General features: G+C 35.1%; 3 protein-coding genes across 4 annotated transcripts; 2 read left to right on the top strand and 1 right to left on the bottom strand.

The window, feature by feature from the left end:
- The first annotated feature begins 2,498 nt into the window (after nucleotides 1–2,498).
- Nucleotides 2,499–7,547, top strand: LOC100789283 (protein TRIGALACTOSYLDIACYLGLYCEROL 3, chloroplastic). Of its 2 annotated transcripts, XM_003534475.5 has the most exons (10): nucleotides 2,500–3,077; nucleotides 3,282–3,410; nucleotides 3,944–4,039; nucleotides 4,129–4,206; nucleotides 4,286–4,347; nucleotides 4,497–4,572; nucleotides 4,783–4,890; nucleotides 5,882–6,057; nucleotides 6,163–6,247; nucleotides 7,136–7,547. In XM_003534475.5, the coding sequence occupies exons 1-10, from the start codon at nucleotides 2,889–2,891 to the stop codon at nucleotides 7,172–7,174; spliced, it is 1,038 nt and encodes a 345-aa protein (XP_003534523.1). In that variant the 5' UTR covers nucleotides 2,500–2,888; the 3' UTR covers nucleotides 7,175–7,547. The 2 variants fall into 2 exon arrangements, with proteins under 2 accessions (XP_006587813.1, XP_003534523.1); XM_006587750.4 differs by lacking the exon at nucleotides 3,944–4,039 and having other exon boundaries at nucleotides 2,499–3,077.
- A 391-nt stretch (nucleotides 7,548–7,938) lies between these two features.
- Nucleotides 7,939–11,091, bottom strand: LOC100814791 (receptor-like protein CLAVATA2). Its single transcript, XM_003533537.5, has one exon. It carries the CDS (start codon nucleotides 10,775–10,777, stop codon nucleotides 8,624–8,626), a length of 2,154 nt encoding a protein of 717 aa, XP_003533585.3. The 5' UTR covers nucleotides 10,778–11,091; the 3' UTR covers nucleotides 7,939–8,623.
- Nucleotides 11,092–11,504: 413 nt separating this feature from the next.
- Nucleotides 11,505–15,261, top strand: LOC100788752 (CBS domain-containing protein CBSX6). The gene is made up of 2 exons (XM_003534474.5): nucleotides 11,505–12,364; nucleotides 14,214–15,261. Exons 1-2 carry the CDS (start codon nucleotides 12,024–12,026, stop codon nucleotides 15,148–15,150), a joined length of 1,278 nt encoding a protein of 425 aa, XP_003534522.1. The 5' UTR covers nucleotides 11,505–12,023; the 3' UTR covers nucleotides 15,151–15,261.
- The last annotated feature ends 845 nt before the right edge of the window (nucleotides 15,262–16,106 follow it).

Raw genomic sequence — 16,106 nt, 5'->3', positions numbered from 1 at the left:
ATTTGGGCATACGTTAAGAGACGGAAACTTTGTTGCTGACACTTTAGCTAAGAGAGGAGTCAACTTTCATGAATCGCTTTTGATTCTCAATGAATATCCCCAAGATTTGCTTAGTCTTTGTTTTGCAGATTCTATTGGTGTGCCCACTGTTAGATTGCATTAGTTTTGGTTTTTGTTGTTTGCTTTCCCATGTATCAACAAATTCATTATCCAAAAGAGAGACCTCATAGTTTTTCAGATCTTCCAATTGATAAAGGAGTTGAATTCTTCACAGTTATAAAATAGTAAAAAAAACAAAACATATCTAAATTTTTGGGTGTCTTTATTATTATTTTTAATAAGTTTTTTTTATTCAATATGTCTTTATTATTTTGATTTTTTTTATCTTGTTTCCATCACATATGAGATAATTATATTGGAGCCGATAGGATTAGACACTAAAATCTTTTTCTAAATATTTAATGCAATTATTTATACATAATTCAAATCCAAAAATTTTAATTAAACTAAAAATAACTTCGTACAGTTAATACACGCATAATATAATAATTAGACATATATGAATATACATGATGAAATCACCTTAATTACTTTAATAATTTGGCTTCATTATTTGCTTTAAATATATAAAATTAGGGAATCTAACTGATTTGATTGATTAAACAAAATAAATCTCATATCTGGTGAAACGCACGTTTTATTATTTCTTGTATATGAAATAATAAAACAGCCTCCCACTTCAGTTTTATAAAAACACGAGACTCTTTCCCTCCTCCTCTCCAAATTCTCTTTTCTTTTAAATAACCCACCCCCATTTCTCAAATCCCCCCTCTTTTTTTCAATTTTTCATCTTTCAACCTTTCCCTCACTTCATCCATTGTTTCCAAATTTATCAAATTTATTGTATCCTTATATCATTCTTAAGCACGGGAATATGATTCGAGTAAAAAGCAACATCACCCATTTCTTTTAATTTTTTATTTAATTTGTTTAAGGTAAAAATTTATAACTCATTGTGTTAGATCATTATTTTATAACATAGTTTAGTTATGGATTATGTGAAAAAAGGTTAAAAAATTAAGTATTTGGAGATTATCGTGATTTTCTCAAAACCCTAAGTTTGCTAAATTTGAGAATTTTGCCTCTCAACAATTAATTGCATTCTTTTAAGTGAGTATTTAATCTACTTAGTGGCATTCTTTTTAATTCTTTTAGGAGAAGTAAGTAAACTTCAAAATATATATTCTTTTTGTGATCATTAAAATTTTAGGAGTAGTTGAGAATAAAGGAAAATATTTATTTTCGCTTGATTGAAATTTATTTTTAGATTTTTTATAAGGTATTTAAGAATGAACGATGGATTATAGTTTATTTTATTTATTGTGAGTTCATAATTGATTGTCGTTCTCTACCATGAAGAGATAATGTAGCCTGAGTCAATTACTTATAGTATATTTATATTTGTCGTTCGCTACAACGAAGACATAATGTAGCTTATGAGCCACTAATTACTCATAGTATATTTGTATTTTCTGTTTGTTACAATGAAGAGATAATACAATCTATGAGTTGAATATCCATAGTTCCTAAAGATCTATCCGCTACAATAAAGAGATAATGTAGCCTAGGAGCTAAATGTTATAGTTCTATAATTATCATTCGTCACAACACAAAGAGATAATGTGGTCTATGTGCACATAGTGGAATGAAAGGTTGATTATAAAGTTATTATGCTTGAATACAAGTTTATATGTAGTTCTAAAATTTTTCAAGGGAATATATAATAGTTTCGACAAGCAAGTTGTATTTATTTTGATTTATTTAATGTCATTTAAATAACTTTTGAATGTAAAGACTCGTGATATGTTGTGTTCTTCTTCTTGTTTGTTCTGTATTTTATGTTCTCACTAAGTCTTTGTGACACTTATCCCTTTATTTTATTTTATTTTCTAACAAATAGTGGAGTAGTTGAATTCCTGAGATTTGCTTACTTACTTAGGAATTTGATTATCTTTTGGTAGACCTCCATTTTAGATGAAGATTTTTTGTTTGTGTGACTCCAACTATAGGAATAAGGGTAGTAACGGATATAGAGAATTTCAAATTAAATTGATTCTCTCTTATAAATATGTTGATGATGTAATTATGACACTTTGATGATTAGTATTTATGACCAACATCATTATTAATTGATATTTTGAATATGTCAAGGATTTATGTTGTAACATGTGAATTTGATATCTAATTGTTGGATCTGATATATATTTATATATAGATTTGTTTGGATAGATTATATGTTATTCAATGACATAAGTTAATAAGACTAAAGAAATTATAATGATCATGGTCCAAGAGTGGATTGTGACTTGTGTGTTTGAATTTTAGTTTGATTTTCTAGGGATAAAAAAACTGTGAATCTAACAAAATGAAGACATAGAGTATCAGGATGAGCTTGTAAATTCCCTTTGTTAGATGTAAACAAAAAAAAAAAAAAATAGTTACGTGTGGGAGGTTGGGTGAGTGAGAGCGACAAAGTATAAACCTTGATGAATGATGATAGATAGCCATAGCCCACACATAGCGTTGATTTGTCTTCTTCGCTTCCCAATCCCAATCCAGGGTAACTCCGATTGATACTTTGCTCAATAGAAAGATAGAAAACAGAATAAGGTCTCCCCCAACACCAAGCAACAACAACAGCAACCATCTTCCACGAAACTCACTCTCTTTCTTCTTCTCAAAATCACTGGTCATTACCATTTGACCATCATCATCATCACATCTTTGAAACTCTATAAACCCCATATGAATCACATGCTTTCCACCTCGTAACATAATATATTATTCATTCTTCTCCCTTGTTTTTTCTTTCTTCATTCCCCATTACCATGGTTTCCCTTTCCACCACCCCTTTTCTCCCCTTCACTGCAAAAAACGCTTCTACTAGATTCCCACCTCCCAATTCATTCTCCCGCAACAAGCAACGTAGTAACAGGGATCACAGGAAGGTTGTCTGCGCCTGCATCGCACCTCCGCAGAACTTCAAGAGCCAGGACTCTTCCGCCATTAATTTCAATGTAAACGTCTATAATTTGATTTCATTCCTATTGTTGCATTGCAAGTTCCTTCTTTTTTTTTATTCAATGATCACGTGTTGTGTCCTTTTTTGTTGTTGGGGTTGGTGTTGAGTGAGTTTAGCTTTCTGGGTAATCAGAAAGTTTTGTTTTTTTTTTTGTTTTCCTTTCTTCCTTCTGGGTGGCTGACATCAAGGTTGTTGCTAGGGTTCGTCCAAATCAGAACAACTGAGCACGGCGTGGGATCATGAGGATGATTCTGATGTTCTTATTGAGTGTAGAGATGTGTATAAGTCTTTTGGGGAAAAGAAAATCTTAAATGGTGTCAGCTTCAAGGTAAGGATTATGTACTTGACTATTGATACTATTTAGATAAACCTCTCTATAAGCACTTACAGAAAATGCAAATAAGAATTGAGCTTCTCTCATAACTTAAAACCAATTTATACACTTAAACTTTTATAGAAGCTCTTTCATCTAACTTATCCAAAAGATGAAGTGCATAAGTTGATTCTAACTTACGAGAGAAGCCAAATTTATTTTACCCTTTTTTATTTCTCTTAATAAGTGCTTTTAGAGAAATTTATACAAACAAGGCCTATATCCTTTGGCGATTTTGGTTTGCCCTTTTCATTGTTTTCTGTGGAGTGTGTTATCTAGCATGAAATGGTGAAGTAATGAATGGTTTACAACAATAACAACCAAGCCTCGGCCCTTGTGGTAGGGGCTGTCACATGAAGCAAACAACTTTGTTGAACTCTATTAGAAACCATTATTTTGATAAATTCATTTAGGCAGGTCTTGCTGATTCAGCAATTGTTAAATCTTTTTGCTGTTTTTTTTTTTCTTTTTTCTGACATAATGAATAGATTAGACATGGTGAAGCTGTTGGAATAATTGGTCCTTCTGGGACCGGCAAATCTACAGTTTTGAAGATTATTGCTGGACTTCTTGCTCCGGACAAAGTACCTATCTATTTAGAATTTTGAGTATGTACTTTTAATTTCAAACAGTTGAGTTCATTTCTTGAATGCTATTGTTGTTAAATTGACAGGGAGAAGTATATATTCGAGGTAAAAAGAGAGTTGGTTTAGTAAGTGATGATGACATATCTGGTCTTCGGATTGGATTGGTAAGTTTCAGAGTATTATGCAATATACTAATTCTTATTTTGTTTTCAACGTAACTTATTTTTTTTAATCTGTAAATAGGTTTTCCAAAGTGCAGCACTCTTTGATTCTTTGACTGTTCGTGAAAATGTTGGTTTTCTCTTGTAAGATGCAAGCTTAACTTTGCCTTTGAAACTTAAGTTCCTTTTTGACATCATTGTTTAAAGGGTGATATACTTGATTGATTAAATTCATTTTAGTCTTCTAAGATTCTTTTATTTTTTTTTTGTTTCTGACCTGGATAATTGTTCAGGTATGAACACTCAAGCATGTCTGAGGACCAGATATCAGAGCTTGTCACGGAAACCTTGGCTGCAGTTGGATTGAAGGTATGCACATGGTTCAAAACCATTAACATTAGGCAGCAGATACTGCATTAAAGGGTAGCAGTAGTAGTATACATTTTCTTTCTGCCATTGAGAAAGTTGCTTCATACTCATATTGCTGGACTGCTATTCACACTCTTCTTTCTTCCATTCTAGTTGCATAGCCATTATGTTTTACTCACAGACTAACTCCTCACCCCCTTTTTTTTACAGGGAGTTGAGGATCGGTTGCCTTCTGAGTTATCAGGTGGGATGAAAAAGCGAGTTGCTTTAGCTCGATCTATTATTTGTGACACCACAGAGGAATCAAAAGAGCCAGAGGCATGTTAAGCTCCCAACCCTCCCTCTGATTAACAGCTACGTCAGGCTGTTTCTAAGCAGCCATTAATTAATGTTTGAAATTCTTACTAGCAGATAGGAGTGTCTTAGAACTTGTATTTTGACTATTTTCTTGGTTCTGTATGCTTCAAGCATAAGTGGGTCATTAGTTTCAACTTTCAAGCAGTGGTACCCAGGAGGAGGACAGGTATCACTAGGCACTCCTAGTCTCCTAGGCTAGACCACATGGGAAATGAGTAAAGGGAAGAAGAGGGATGTGGATTCTGACAACCTTACCTACATAGCAAGGAGGGTAGGAAGGGGAAATGGATAGAAGTAGAGTAAAGGGAAAGAAAGGCAGGGCCAAAAACATCCAGTCATTGAGTAGTTTTGGGACCTTTGAGCCAGGGTGTGCTGACCCTTGATGTTATGCAATTCTCTATCATGTTTTATTATTTTTTGACTGATTCTGATTGATCATATTGCACCTAGATCTTCCTCTTAGACATCTCTAAATGTTAACACCTTGGTTCTGTATGTTGTTAGTATGCAAGGCATGGATCCCCTTCTTGGCTCTTTTTTTTTTTCCTGTACAAACTAAATTCCCTCAACCACATGCAGTACTTGTAGTTATTTTTGGCCAGGAGACTATCATTTGCATCTATTGCACTAGATACTATTTCCTAATCAAGATCATATGTTCAAAATTTTAGTATTAGTTTGTCTGTGCTAATCATTACATCAAAGGAGAAACCAAGTTAAATAGTGATAATCTTACACTGAGTTTCATATGTAGACATACCACTTTGTGTTAGTTACTAAAAAAACTATTGTTGATGTCTTAAGTTATATGTATTGTAACACAAAACTTTCCAACTATGAAGATGCTTTTTGAAATCTCATATGATATAACATTTACTTTTATTCGATCAACATGTACCCACCTCTTCTGTCTTTTCTGTTTATAAAACAAGCATTTTGCACTTCTGTACAGGTGCTCTTGTATGACGAACCAACTGCTGGACTTGATCCCATTGCATCTACTGTTGTTGAAGATCTGATTCGCTCTGTGCACATAAAAGGACGAGATGCACGTGGAAAACCTGGGAATATTGCATCTTATGTGGTTGTTACTCACCAACATAGTACCATTAAAAGAGCCATTGATAGGTAAGAATATTTTCATAATGATTGCATGTCTTCCTGTCCCCTGAAGCCTCTTAATTTGCCCAGAATTCATGTGTCCTGATATGCAAAGTTACTTCATAAATACAGATTGTTGTTTCTACACAAAGGAAAGATTGTTTGGGAAGGAATGACTCATGAATTTACAACTTCAACTAATCCAATTGTCCAGCAGGTTAGTTTTGCTTTGTAAGGGTTAACAATGAGTTGTTTCTGAATGCTTTTATTGTAGGACCTCAATTTCCTTATGGATGATATTTAAATATACCATTTAGATAGACTCATAAAAGAAAAGACTACTTTTCTCCTCTTCAAACTTCAGATCTATTGTCCATGAGAGAATGGTCCCTTGTTCACATTATTTCAAGATCTTGTTTTTTACATAATTCTGCCTTGATTGAATTTGTTGCCTCTTTTTCCTTTATTTTATATTTGCGAGGGAGGCTAGTATTTTTCATTTGAAAATCCTTTCTTTCCATGTTGTCCAAAGGTTTCAATCACTTTTCAGGAGTCACCAATCTTATTTTATATGATCTCACATTAATAGAAGTGTGAGCACAATCTGAAACTGAAAATGAGAAATACTTTCTGGTCATACAGACAGAAACTATAAAATATGCAAATTGTTCGTTCACTTAAGATACCATGGAACTAGGTAGTTGGAAAAGAATTTGTGCTCAAGCCAAATTGTGGTGTTTAGAAAACGATGGATAAAGTGAATGATAGAGTGGATGACCAGAAACAGCGATTAATGCTTCTGAAAGTGTATCAATAAAAATAATAGCCAACGGATGTTAGACTCACTCATGTGATTCCATGAAAGTAAACTGGACATGATGACAATGTGTAACTTGGTATGTGTTTATGGGAAGCAGATCACTCGGTCTTGTGCAAGATTGTCATACCATTGAGCTATGCCAGATAGTTGGATGGTTGAACTAAACTGAACTTCCTTAAATTATAACGCTTTCCCGTGAACTTTTATTGTTTATCACATAATGCAATCATCTCTAAACTATGATGTTAATAACTGTTGGTGTTATTTTTTGTTTTGTTGTGGCAGTTTGCATCCGGGAGCCTAGATGGTCCTATCAGATATTAGAACAATACTGCAATTGTAAACTAGATAACATATGGATTATGGCTGGTCTTGGCTACTACCATGGAGTGTGCAGATAAGAATGAGCATAAAATTGGTTGCAACAAGGATTAACGGGCTTGTCAAGTTTTGGTATTAAATTCCAATTTGACTTTTACAGAATTGGCCGTCTTCATTGGATTAGAAGCCCCCGGCAAGGGCAGCTTTTTTTTTCTCCTTTTTAAGTTAGAGGACAGCTTATTGTTACTGATGACTAAATTCATTGCCAATAGAAGGTGCATATTGCTTGCACACCATATGTTGGAAACTTGAAATGCTAGATTGTGTTTTGTAAACAATTCAATTATAGTCAATAAATCTTCTTCATGATTTTGGATTTTCTCGTCTGATTTCATTTCTAAACAGTGTCATATTCCTTAATCCTTCCATATATTTTGTACACTTTATCAAGTCATTTTAACTACTTAAGTACTAAATAATTCTTGTATCTTTGGTGTAATACTTTTATTTTCATTAACTACTTTTAATTTTACTTTCTTAACGAATATCTCAGAACATTCTTTACATTCTCCCAAATATAATTACACTGTTCGAGTTTGTAATGAGGAGGCTTGGTAAACTAGATAATTTTTCTAATTTTTGTTGAGCATGCTTGGCATTTGATAACAAAGCTAAGGTGCTCAATTACCTCTTTTCTGTTCTCAATGAAAAGATTTCGTGAGAATTTCATTTAAAATCACAGCACTAAGATGAAGGCATGAAGACAGTAATACAAATACAAATCTTAGATTTATGAGAACTACTCCATTTATTTTGTCTGCACTTACCACTCCCCACTACTCATCAACTCACATTCTTAAGGTAAAACACTTACAGGGAAAACTTGGTTCCCCACCTCAAGAAAGAGCTGGGTTAATCTAGAATGATACAAGTTCTCTTCACGTAAACATGCTTGCAAATCTGCAATTTGATGTCCCAAGATCAAAATTTCACCATAACTAGACCAGATATCAATCAGGCATGTTCCTTGCTGACCCTTCACCCACCTGATTATGAATAATGCATGTGATGATGCATAATAAACTTGATGCAACCAAGTTCCAGCAAAAGAGAACAACCATCAGAATGATGAGGGACTCGTCTTTACTTGGATCAAATTTTCATCATAACCATCCATTTTTTTCTTGGCTGAATGATGCAGGACTAGTCTTCACTCAGATAGTTAAAGCCAGCGTTATGAGTGTTCTTTAAACCTTGTGTTACTCATATCATGGCATTTTGATCCTGCAATTCCGAGACACTTGTTCAGTAATCACGAGAAAACACTTGTGAAGCTGATGGCCAGATAGTATTCCCAGTCACGTAAGTGTATGTTTACTTGAAACTGAGAAGACAGGTACCACATTACAAAATGGAATTTACAGGAGATTTGTATGTGTCACAAGCATCAAATCAAACTTTTGTTTGGAGAATGTAATTTCTTGCCCGTGCGGAACAGAAGAGAACCACAACACCAAAATCAAAACTAACAAATGCACTGATAAAGAAAATCCCCACAGAAATTGGGTCATCCATCCTATCTTCCCTAAAAGTACTTCCTTGCGCAGATTGAGTCCTTCCATCATCACATAATCCACTGGAAGATTCCATGCACAGATCTGGATTTCCAGCAAATGCACCAGGAAATCTCCCATACCCTTGCTTCTGGGGAACACATCCAGAAAAGCAGTTGTAGGAAAGATTCAAAATAGACAGATCTTGAAGGATAGAGATGTTTCCTGGGATATGTCCTGACAAGGAATTATGTGACAAATCCAAGGCTTTCAAACTCTGCATTTTCTGCAACCCCGGAAGCTGTCCGTAAAGAAAGTTGCATGACAAATTCAGATATTCTAGGCCAGATAGACCAAATAAGCCCCTTGGAATTTCCCCATGAAGCGAGTTGCTGGATAGATCAATTCCAACCATTGAGGAAAGATCATAAGTGAAACTGAGTTGATTGCTATCAGAAACAACCGCCGAAACTCTGAGTTGAACCTTTCTTGCTGCAACCAATGGCTCTTTAACAGTGACATTCCTAGTGTTAAATATTAAGCTACCCTTAAAATTAATATCCGGTATGAAGCCAGTAAACTTGTTATGCGAGAAATCCATCATTTCTATTGCGTTAAATGTGAACAACCAACTAGGCAGATTTTCACTGAACTTGTTCTGAGCAAGAGACAAATACCTGAGGTTTGTCCATTTGGTTATTGCATCATTCAACGATCCAGAAAGCTCATTGGAACTAAAGTCTACAATCTCCAAAGATTTGCATCCAGCCAAAGTGAGTGGGATAGCCCCGGAAAACCTGTTGTTGCTTATATCCAGTATCCTCAAGATATCCAACGCATCAAACTCCGGTTGAATTACACCAGAAAGATTGTTGTTGTTAAGTATCAGAGCATACAGCTGAAAGCACCCAACAATACTGAATGGAATGGTTCCAGACAAAGAGTTGTGTGAGAGATCAATGACCTGCAGATAAGTCAAATTTCCAATTCTAGCAGGAATTTCTCCTGAGAGAAGATTGTGAGAGAGAAACAAGGCCTGCAAGCTTTTCAACTCAGTAATTTTCACAGGTATTTCACCAGAGAACTGATTGTGAGAAAGGTCAAGAAGAACAAGGCCAAGTTTGTCAGTAGTCTCAGCAATTTTACTGGGAATAGGACCAGATAAAGCATTATTACTCAAGTCCAAAACAAGAAGTTTCTCTGAGAACACAAGCCTAGGATATATTCTATACTTCAAATGGTTCCCTGAAAGGTTCAAATGAGTCAAAGCTTGAAAAGAAGCAATACAAGCAGGCAATCCCCCCGCAATAGAATTGTTGGACAAATTCAACACAGTTAGAGACTGAACTGAAGCTGCAAAGCAAGGCAAAGTACCAGCAAACTGATTGGAAGCAAGATTGAGCAAAACCAAAGGCTGTTGAAAATCAACCAAATTACCAAACAAGAGATTGTTCTCAAGGTCCAAATACTTGAGGGACTTCATGTAAAGCAAGCTCTCAGGTATGCCACCACTGAATGAACAGAAACCAAGATGTAACTTTTCCAGATTTGCAGAGAAGTTACCAATCCAAGCAGGAAGTGGACCCCCCAAACCAGGGTTCCCACTGAAAACAAGCTCAGTGAGGTGCCTGAGCCTCATGAAAGAGTCTGGTATTCCACCATGAAACCTGTTGTGGCTGAGATCAATGGCTCTTAGGTTAAGCAAGTTTCCAAAACACTCAGGAAGTGGGGCTGTGAAGTTGTTGTGTGACAACCCCAACTTGTTGAGGTATGAAAGGTGGCACAAACTGGGGTGGATTTTGCCTGAAAGGTTCATGCTAGTTAGGTTGATGGAAAGCACTCTCCCAGTTCTGCTGTCGCAGGTGATTCCACTCCATGAAGTGCAGTTGGAGCCTACCCAGCTGGGCAAACTCTGGTTGGGGTTTGGCAGAGATGACCTGAACAGTGAGAGTGAGATTCTGTCTTGTGGGTGAACATCAATTGAGAGAGAAGGGGTTGCAAAAAGAAGAATCATACAGAGGAGTGTGAGGGGTGTGGTGTGTCCCATCACCATGAGAGTAAAGGTGCAATTTTTAGGGAGGGGAAGAGAAGTTTGAAGCAAAAGAGGAACTGGGGTGGCAAAGATTTGGAGATTAGAATGGAAACTTGATGAAATGGACAGAAGAGAAGGGAAAGAGGAACAACATCTTACACATTGGTCATAAGTTGCTTGTGTCACGTTGATAAAGTGAGAGTGCAACAGGGGGAAAGGATGGTTTAGGTTAGATCAAAAAAATAAAGTGGCTTTGTTCTGTTGTGCTTGCTTTGCCTTCCCTCGCTTTCTCTCTATACTACATAACACTTCACCCCCTTTTTAAGTTTCTCATGTGCATCGGGGTAGAAATAGGTCCAGATTCTTTTTTCTTTTTCTTTTTGATAGGTTATAGATTATGTTATTTTTTAATTCAATGGGAGATTAATTTTGTTTGTAATTTGTGGTTATCAGCGACCCAAAAAATTTTAGACACAGTAAAAATCAAATATAAAATTTTTAAAATGTTAATTGTTTGGTTTAATAAAATATTTGTGATATTATACTAATTTATATTAATTTTATATATTAAGAAAGCTAGATATATTTATCATTCTTCTAAATACTTTTTATATTAAAATATTAAATTATAGTGCTCTACAACTTATTTTATATTTTCTTTTTAATTTTTTAATCAATGTCTAAGATTACTGATTAAGAATAGCCTTAAAAAATAATTAAGGTGAAAAGATTCTCTATATGATGGAGCTCACCACACATGGACACACACATGACACATCCATCCCCTGTGTCTCTCTTTTTTATTTGATAAATTGAACCTCCTTTTGTGAGTGTAGTGAGTGTCTCTCTCATTCATTCTCAGGTCCCAACCGCATTAAGCGTCTTTGATCCATCTTCTTCTGTCCCCGAAAGGACGTACCCAAACCAAATCGCCACATATCAAATGCTAAGCTACGCGCCCTTTTCTCAGTGACCGATTCTTCAGTTAACTCTCTCTGATCCAATTCAATTGAATGGGCCTCAACCTCTTCGCTCTCCCTCCATGGCAATGGCAAACTATTTCTCTGCTGTGATCCTCCACCGCCATCCCATCACCGCCCTCGATCTTCTCCTCATCTTCCTCCACACCCTCTTATAGCTCTCACCCGACAAGAGTAAAAAAACCCAACCATTTTTTTTCTCTCTCTGGTTTCGAATTTTTTAAGGATATAAAAACTAGAACAAAATTCGTTTTTGATTGTGATTCCTGATACCCTTTTGGATTCTGATGGCGTCGGTGTTCGTGTACCACGTGGTGGGCGATCTGACGGTGGGGAAGCCAGAGCTGGCGGAGTTTCACGAGAGTGAGACGGTGGAGTCTGCGATTAGGGCGATTGGGGAGTGCCATGAGGGGACCATACCCATTTGGAAGAAGAGATCTCAATTGGGGATTGAGAACAGTGACATGAGACAGCAGAGGTTTGTTGGTATTCTTAGTTCCTTTGACATAGTTGCGTTTTTGGCTAAGAGTCAGTGTTTGGAGGATCAGGACAAGGCCCTCAAGACTCCTGTTTCCGAGGTTGTTGTTCATAACAATTCCCTGCTCAGGGTTGTTGACCCTGCAACAAGGTATGATTTGATTGTAGAATTTAATTAGAATACACTTGTGTAAATTATATTGTTATCCAATTATAGATTGTCATATATGATAAGTTGGTTGATTTGCTATTATAGAGTAATTAGTGTATGCATTGACAGTGGAAGAGTTTTTACAATCAGAAATCGTCGTGAATGGAAGTTTTGTTGACCTTAGCAATGATTACTTTAACAATCAATCATACCTAGTATGATTTCTGATTGATTGGTTTAATTGTTTAACAGTGCATAGAAATTAAAGTCATAATAGTATCTATTTTAAAACTCGTATTTAGCTAGAGTTGTTTGTATGGGACTCTATGAACCTCTCTATGTTGTGCTTGTTGGGGTGATTTGAAATTGTAGTTTTTTAGTGATTTGTGCCTAGTGACGGGAACTTGGCTTTGCTTTAACTGGTGTGGTGTGGGCTATTTTTGAGTTTGTGGATTGGTTTATTTAGTAATAGTGGCAGTCAATGTTAAGTGCATGATTTGGCCATGCTGATGATAAGAATGTCAAGTTACGTGGGTGGTTTGTGTTTGTTTTAGAGATAAAGTTTGTGATTTATGTACCTATCAAAGATGAGATGTCTAGGAAATGATTGGTGCAAAATCACTTTTGTTTAGGCATGTGGGGATAGAGGATTGCATCATCAGCATCTTTGTTCCCCGATGGCATATGATTCCATCCAGTTACAAGAATTTATACTTCCCAAAATGTGAGGGAATTTGACATTCCTTGGTAAATTACTTGATTACTTGCATTCTTATGCTTTGGTAAATGCCCTTGTATCGTATACTCTCATATGCTTAATTACTTGATGACAGCAATGGGATGTTAGATGCCCTTGTATCATATGCTTTGGTATCTTATACTCTCATATCAAAGACATCTACGAATGGAGGATGCCTGAATTAAATACCATATATATCCTTAGTTTGATCCTGTCATCTTGAGTTCCATATAGATTCTTTCGTTAATGTGTACGTGTATGGCTTTCATCTGTTCATTACAGAAGGAACATACAAAGTTTACCAGATATTTGAATTCATGAAAATAATGCTTTTTTTTTTGCTAGTTACCAAATGCTTCAAGGGGATAGGGGTTGGCGTCTGATGTATGTCAGTCACCCCGTCTACCTGTTTTATTGTGATTATCCATTATTCCATTTTTATGTGATAATTGTGATGGCCTAAATATGTGATTATCCATTATTCCTTTTTTTAAGAATAAAGGTGAAGCATTTTTCTTGAAAAAAACGTGTGATGTATCATTGTATTTATTAGATACTGGGCAAAGATAAAATGAGATAATTGAAACTTTTAAAGTGTGTATCTACTATCTAGTGCCTTGTCTTTTGCTAATATGTGATCAATATTCTTCCTTGTTATGGTAAACAAAAACAGAAAATAGGTTATCGGGTGTTTGTCAACCTTAAAAGACCTGATAACTAAGTATGTTGAAGCTGGTTTTAAAATTTGTATTTGTAATCGCGTAAAATTTGACAAATAATTATTGTTTGATTAGTTTGAGTTTAAACTAGTTCAGAACAAATTTAATAAAAAGTTGGTTTTAAGCTAGCCAGGTTACATCTGAATCACAAGTTTCCTCGTGTCCTTCCTCCAGTCCATTCTATGCTTACATTTTTCAGAAATTCAAAATAGTCATTGAAATTTAATAACATGATATGATATTAAAGTATGTCAAAACCAAACTTAGGCAAGCAATATATATCTTATAGCTAGTTTTAATTTATAACCAGTCTTAATTTGAACAGTCCTTAACCAATTTTCTAATTTGACAAAAACACCCTTAATATCTTACTTTACTTCCTCTCATTAAGGTTGATAGATGCGCTGGACATGATGAAACAAGGTGTGAAGCGTCTGCTTGTTCCAAAGAGCGTAGCATGGAAGGGCATGAGCAAGCGATTCTCAGTTATCTACTATGGCAAGTGGCTCAAGAATAGTGAATCTCCTGGCAACAGCAGCAACAATCTACCACTTAACATGAATCGGAGCCCCTCAACTTCCATCACTCCTATCCGTGATAGGTACTGTTGTCTCTCTAGGGAAGATGTGCTCCGTTTCATCATTGGTTGTCTTGGCGCTTTGGCTCCCCTTCCTCTCACTTCCATTGCTTCTCTTGGAGCAATTAATTCAAACTACAACTATATTGAATCTTCTACTCCAGCCATTGAAGCCACTCAAAAGCTTCCTCAAGATCCAAGTGCAGTTGCTGTAATAGAAAGCACGTCAGATGGTCAGTGCAAGATCATTGGAGAAATTTCTGCATGTAAGTTATGGAAATGTGATTACTTATCCGCAGCATGGGCTTTAGCAAATCTCTCTGCCGGGCAGTTTGTTATGGGAGTTGAAGATAATGTCACCCCAAGGTCACTGCCTCAGTTCAGTTTAGATTTAGCATCTGGAGAAAATGATTTAGCTAATGGTGGGGGTTCAAGGAAACCAAGGAAGTTTAGTAGCAGGAGTGTTGGGTTCTTCAGCAATACTGCGAGCCATAGCTTTGGTTCTAGGAGCATGTATAGGGGTAGGAGTGCACCTCTGACATGTAAAATTACTAGTTCATTGGCTGCAGTCTTGGCTCAGATGCTATCCCACAGGGCAACTCATGTCTGGGTGACCGAGGACGAGAATGACGAAGTTTTGGTCGGTGTTGTCGGATATGCTGATATTTTAGCTGCTGTAACCAAACCACCTACAGCCTTCATTCCTGCTAATAGATCTACAGAGGGGTTTGGAAACGAAATTCAGTGTTGAATTTTTTGCTTCAACTTTTTCAATGTGTACTCTTAGAAGTTTGTTTCTTTGGTGTTCAATCATCTCATATTATACTACAGATGAAAAATGAGTTTGGGTTGTTGGTTTGTACAAGATTGTGTTAATTTATAATAATAATAATAATAATAATAATAATAATAATAATGAGTAATGTTTTCATGAAGTGAATAGCTACTATCAAAGGTATAGTATGTAATGAGCTAAAGAAATCGGTTCATCCAATGCGATCTTGGCATTGTACCAATAGCTTAGTTTAGGGGTATAGTTGCAGTTTTGTCCAAACATTAAGTGAAGGTATATAGGAGATACCTTATTGAGTAGAATATTAGATTCGAGTCTTGTCGAAGAGTTTTGTCACCTTAATTAACTCTACTAATCAATTAATCGGAGTTTAAAGTGGCTTCTTGAGAGCTTTACAAATGAACAAGTTTATAGTAGTTAATTGAGCGGTTTTCAATCTGTCAAAAAAAAAAAAAAAGCGGTAAATTATCTTTTTCATTATATTGGATTAGATTTTGAATTTAACTTTAAGTTTAATTACTCATTTGATCCATATAATTTCATGTTTATATAGTTTCATTATTTATACATTTTAGTCCTTATAGTTTTAAAATGATTTTTTTAGTTCTTATAATTTATATTTTTTTTTATTTATTAGATTAGATTTTGAAAATAACTTTTTTGTCCTTATAATTTATATTTTAATTTTTTTTAGTTTCTATAATTTTAAAGTGATTTTTTAATCTCTATATTTTATATTTTATATTTTTTTATTTTTTACTATCAAAATATGAGTAATATTATCAATTATAATTAATTATAAAAATATTAGCAAACAATTCGTAATTAATTTATCGTAAGATAATTTGTAATAAAAAATAGTTGATAATTTATAACTAATTTGTAGCTAATTATTTTTATATATATTTTTTGTA

Source organism: Glycine max, chromosome 9 (genome assembly GCF_000004515.6).
Source record: "Glycine max cultivar Williams 82 chromosome 9, Glycine_max_v4.0, whole genome shotgun sequence".
NCBI classification, from domain to species: Eukaryota; Viridiplantae; Streptophyta; class Magnoliopsida; order Fabales; family Fabaceae; genus Glycine; species Glycine max.
Note: the sequence above shows the minus strand (reverse complement) of the source record. Positions and strands in the feature narration are given on the sequence as shown.

What these genes read in the sequence shown, in the direction of transcription:
- LOC100789283 (XM_003534475.5), top strand. Translation starts at nt 2,889, where the DNA reads ATGGTTTCCCTTTCCACCACCCCTTTTCTCCCCTTCACTGCAAAAAAC. An exon ending in CTTCCGCCATTAATTTCAAT is followed by an intron (nt 3,078 to 3,281) that starts GTAAACGTCTAT and finishes GGTTGTTGCTAG; the next exon opens with GGTTCGTCCAAATCAGAACA. An exon ending in GAAAATGTTGGTTTTCTCTT is followed by an intron (nt 4,348 to 4,496) that starts GTAAGATGCAAG and finishes ATAATTGTTCAG; the next exon opens with GTATGAACACTCAAGCATGT.
- LOC100814791 (XM_003533537.5), bottom strand. Translation starts at nt 10,777, where the DNA reads ATGGTGATGGGACACACCACACCCCTCACACTCCTCTGTATGATTCTT.
- LOC100788752 (XM_003534474.5), top strand. Translation starts at nt 12,024, where the DNA reads ATGGCGTCGGTGTTCGTGTACCACGTGGTGGGCGATCTGACGGTGGGG. An exon ending in GTTGTTGACCCTGCAACAAG is followed by an intron (nt 12,365 to 14,213) that starts GTATGATTTGAT and finishes CCTCTCATTAAG; the next exon opens with GTTGATAGATGCGCTGGACA.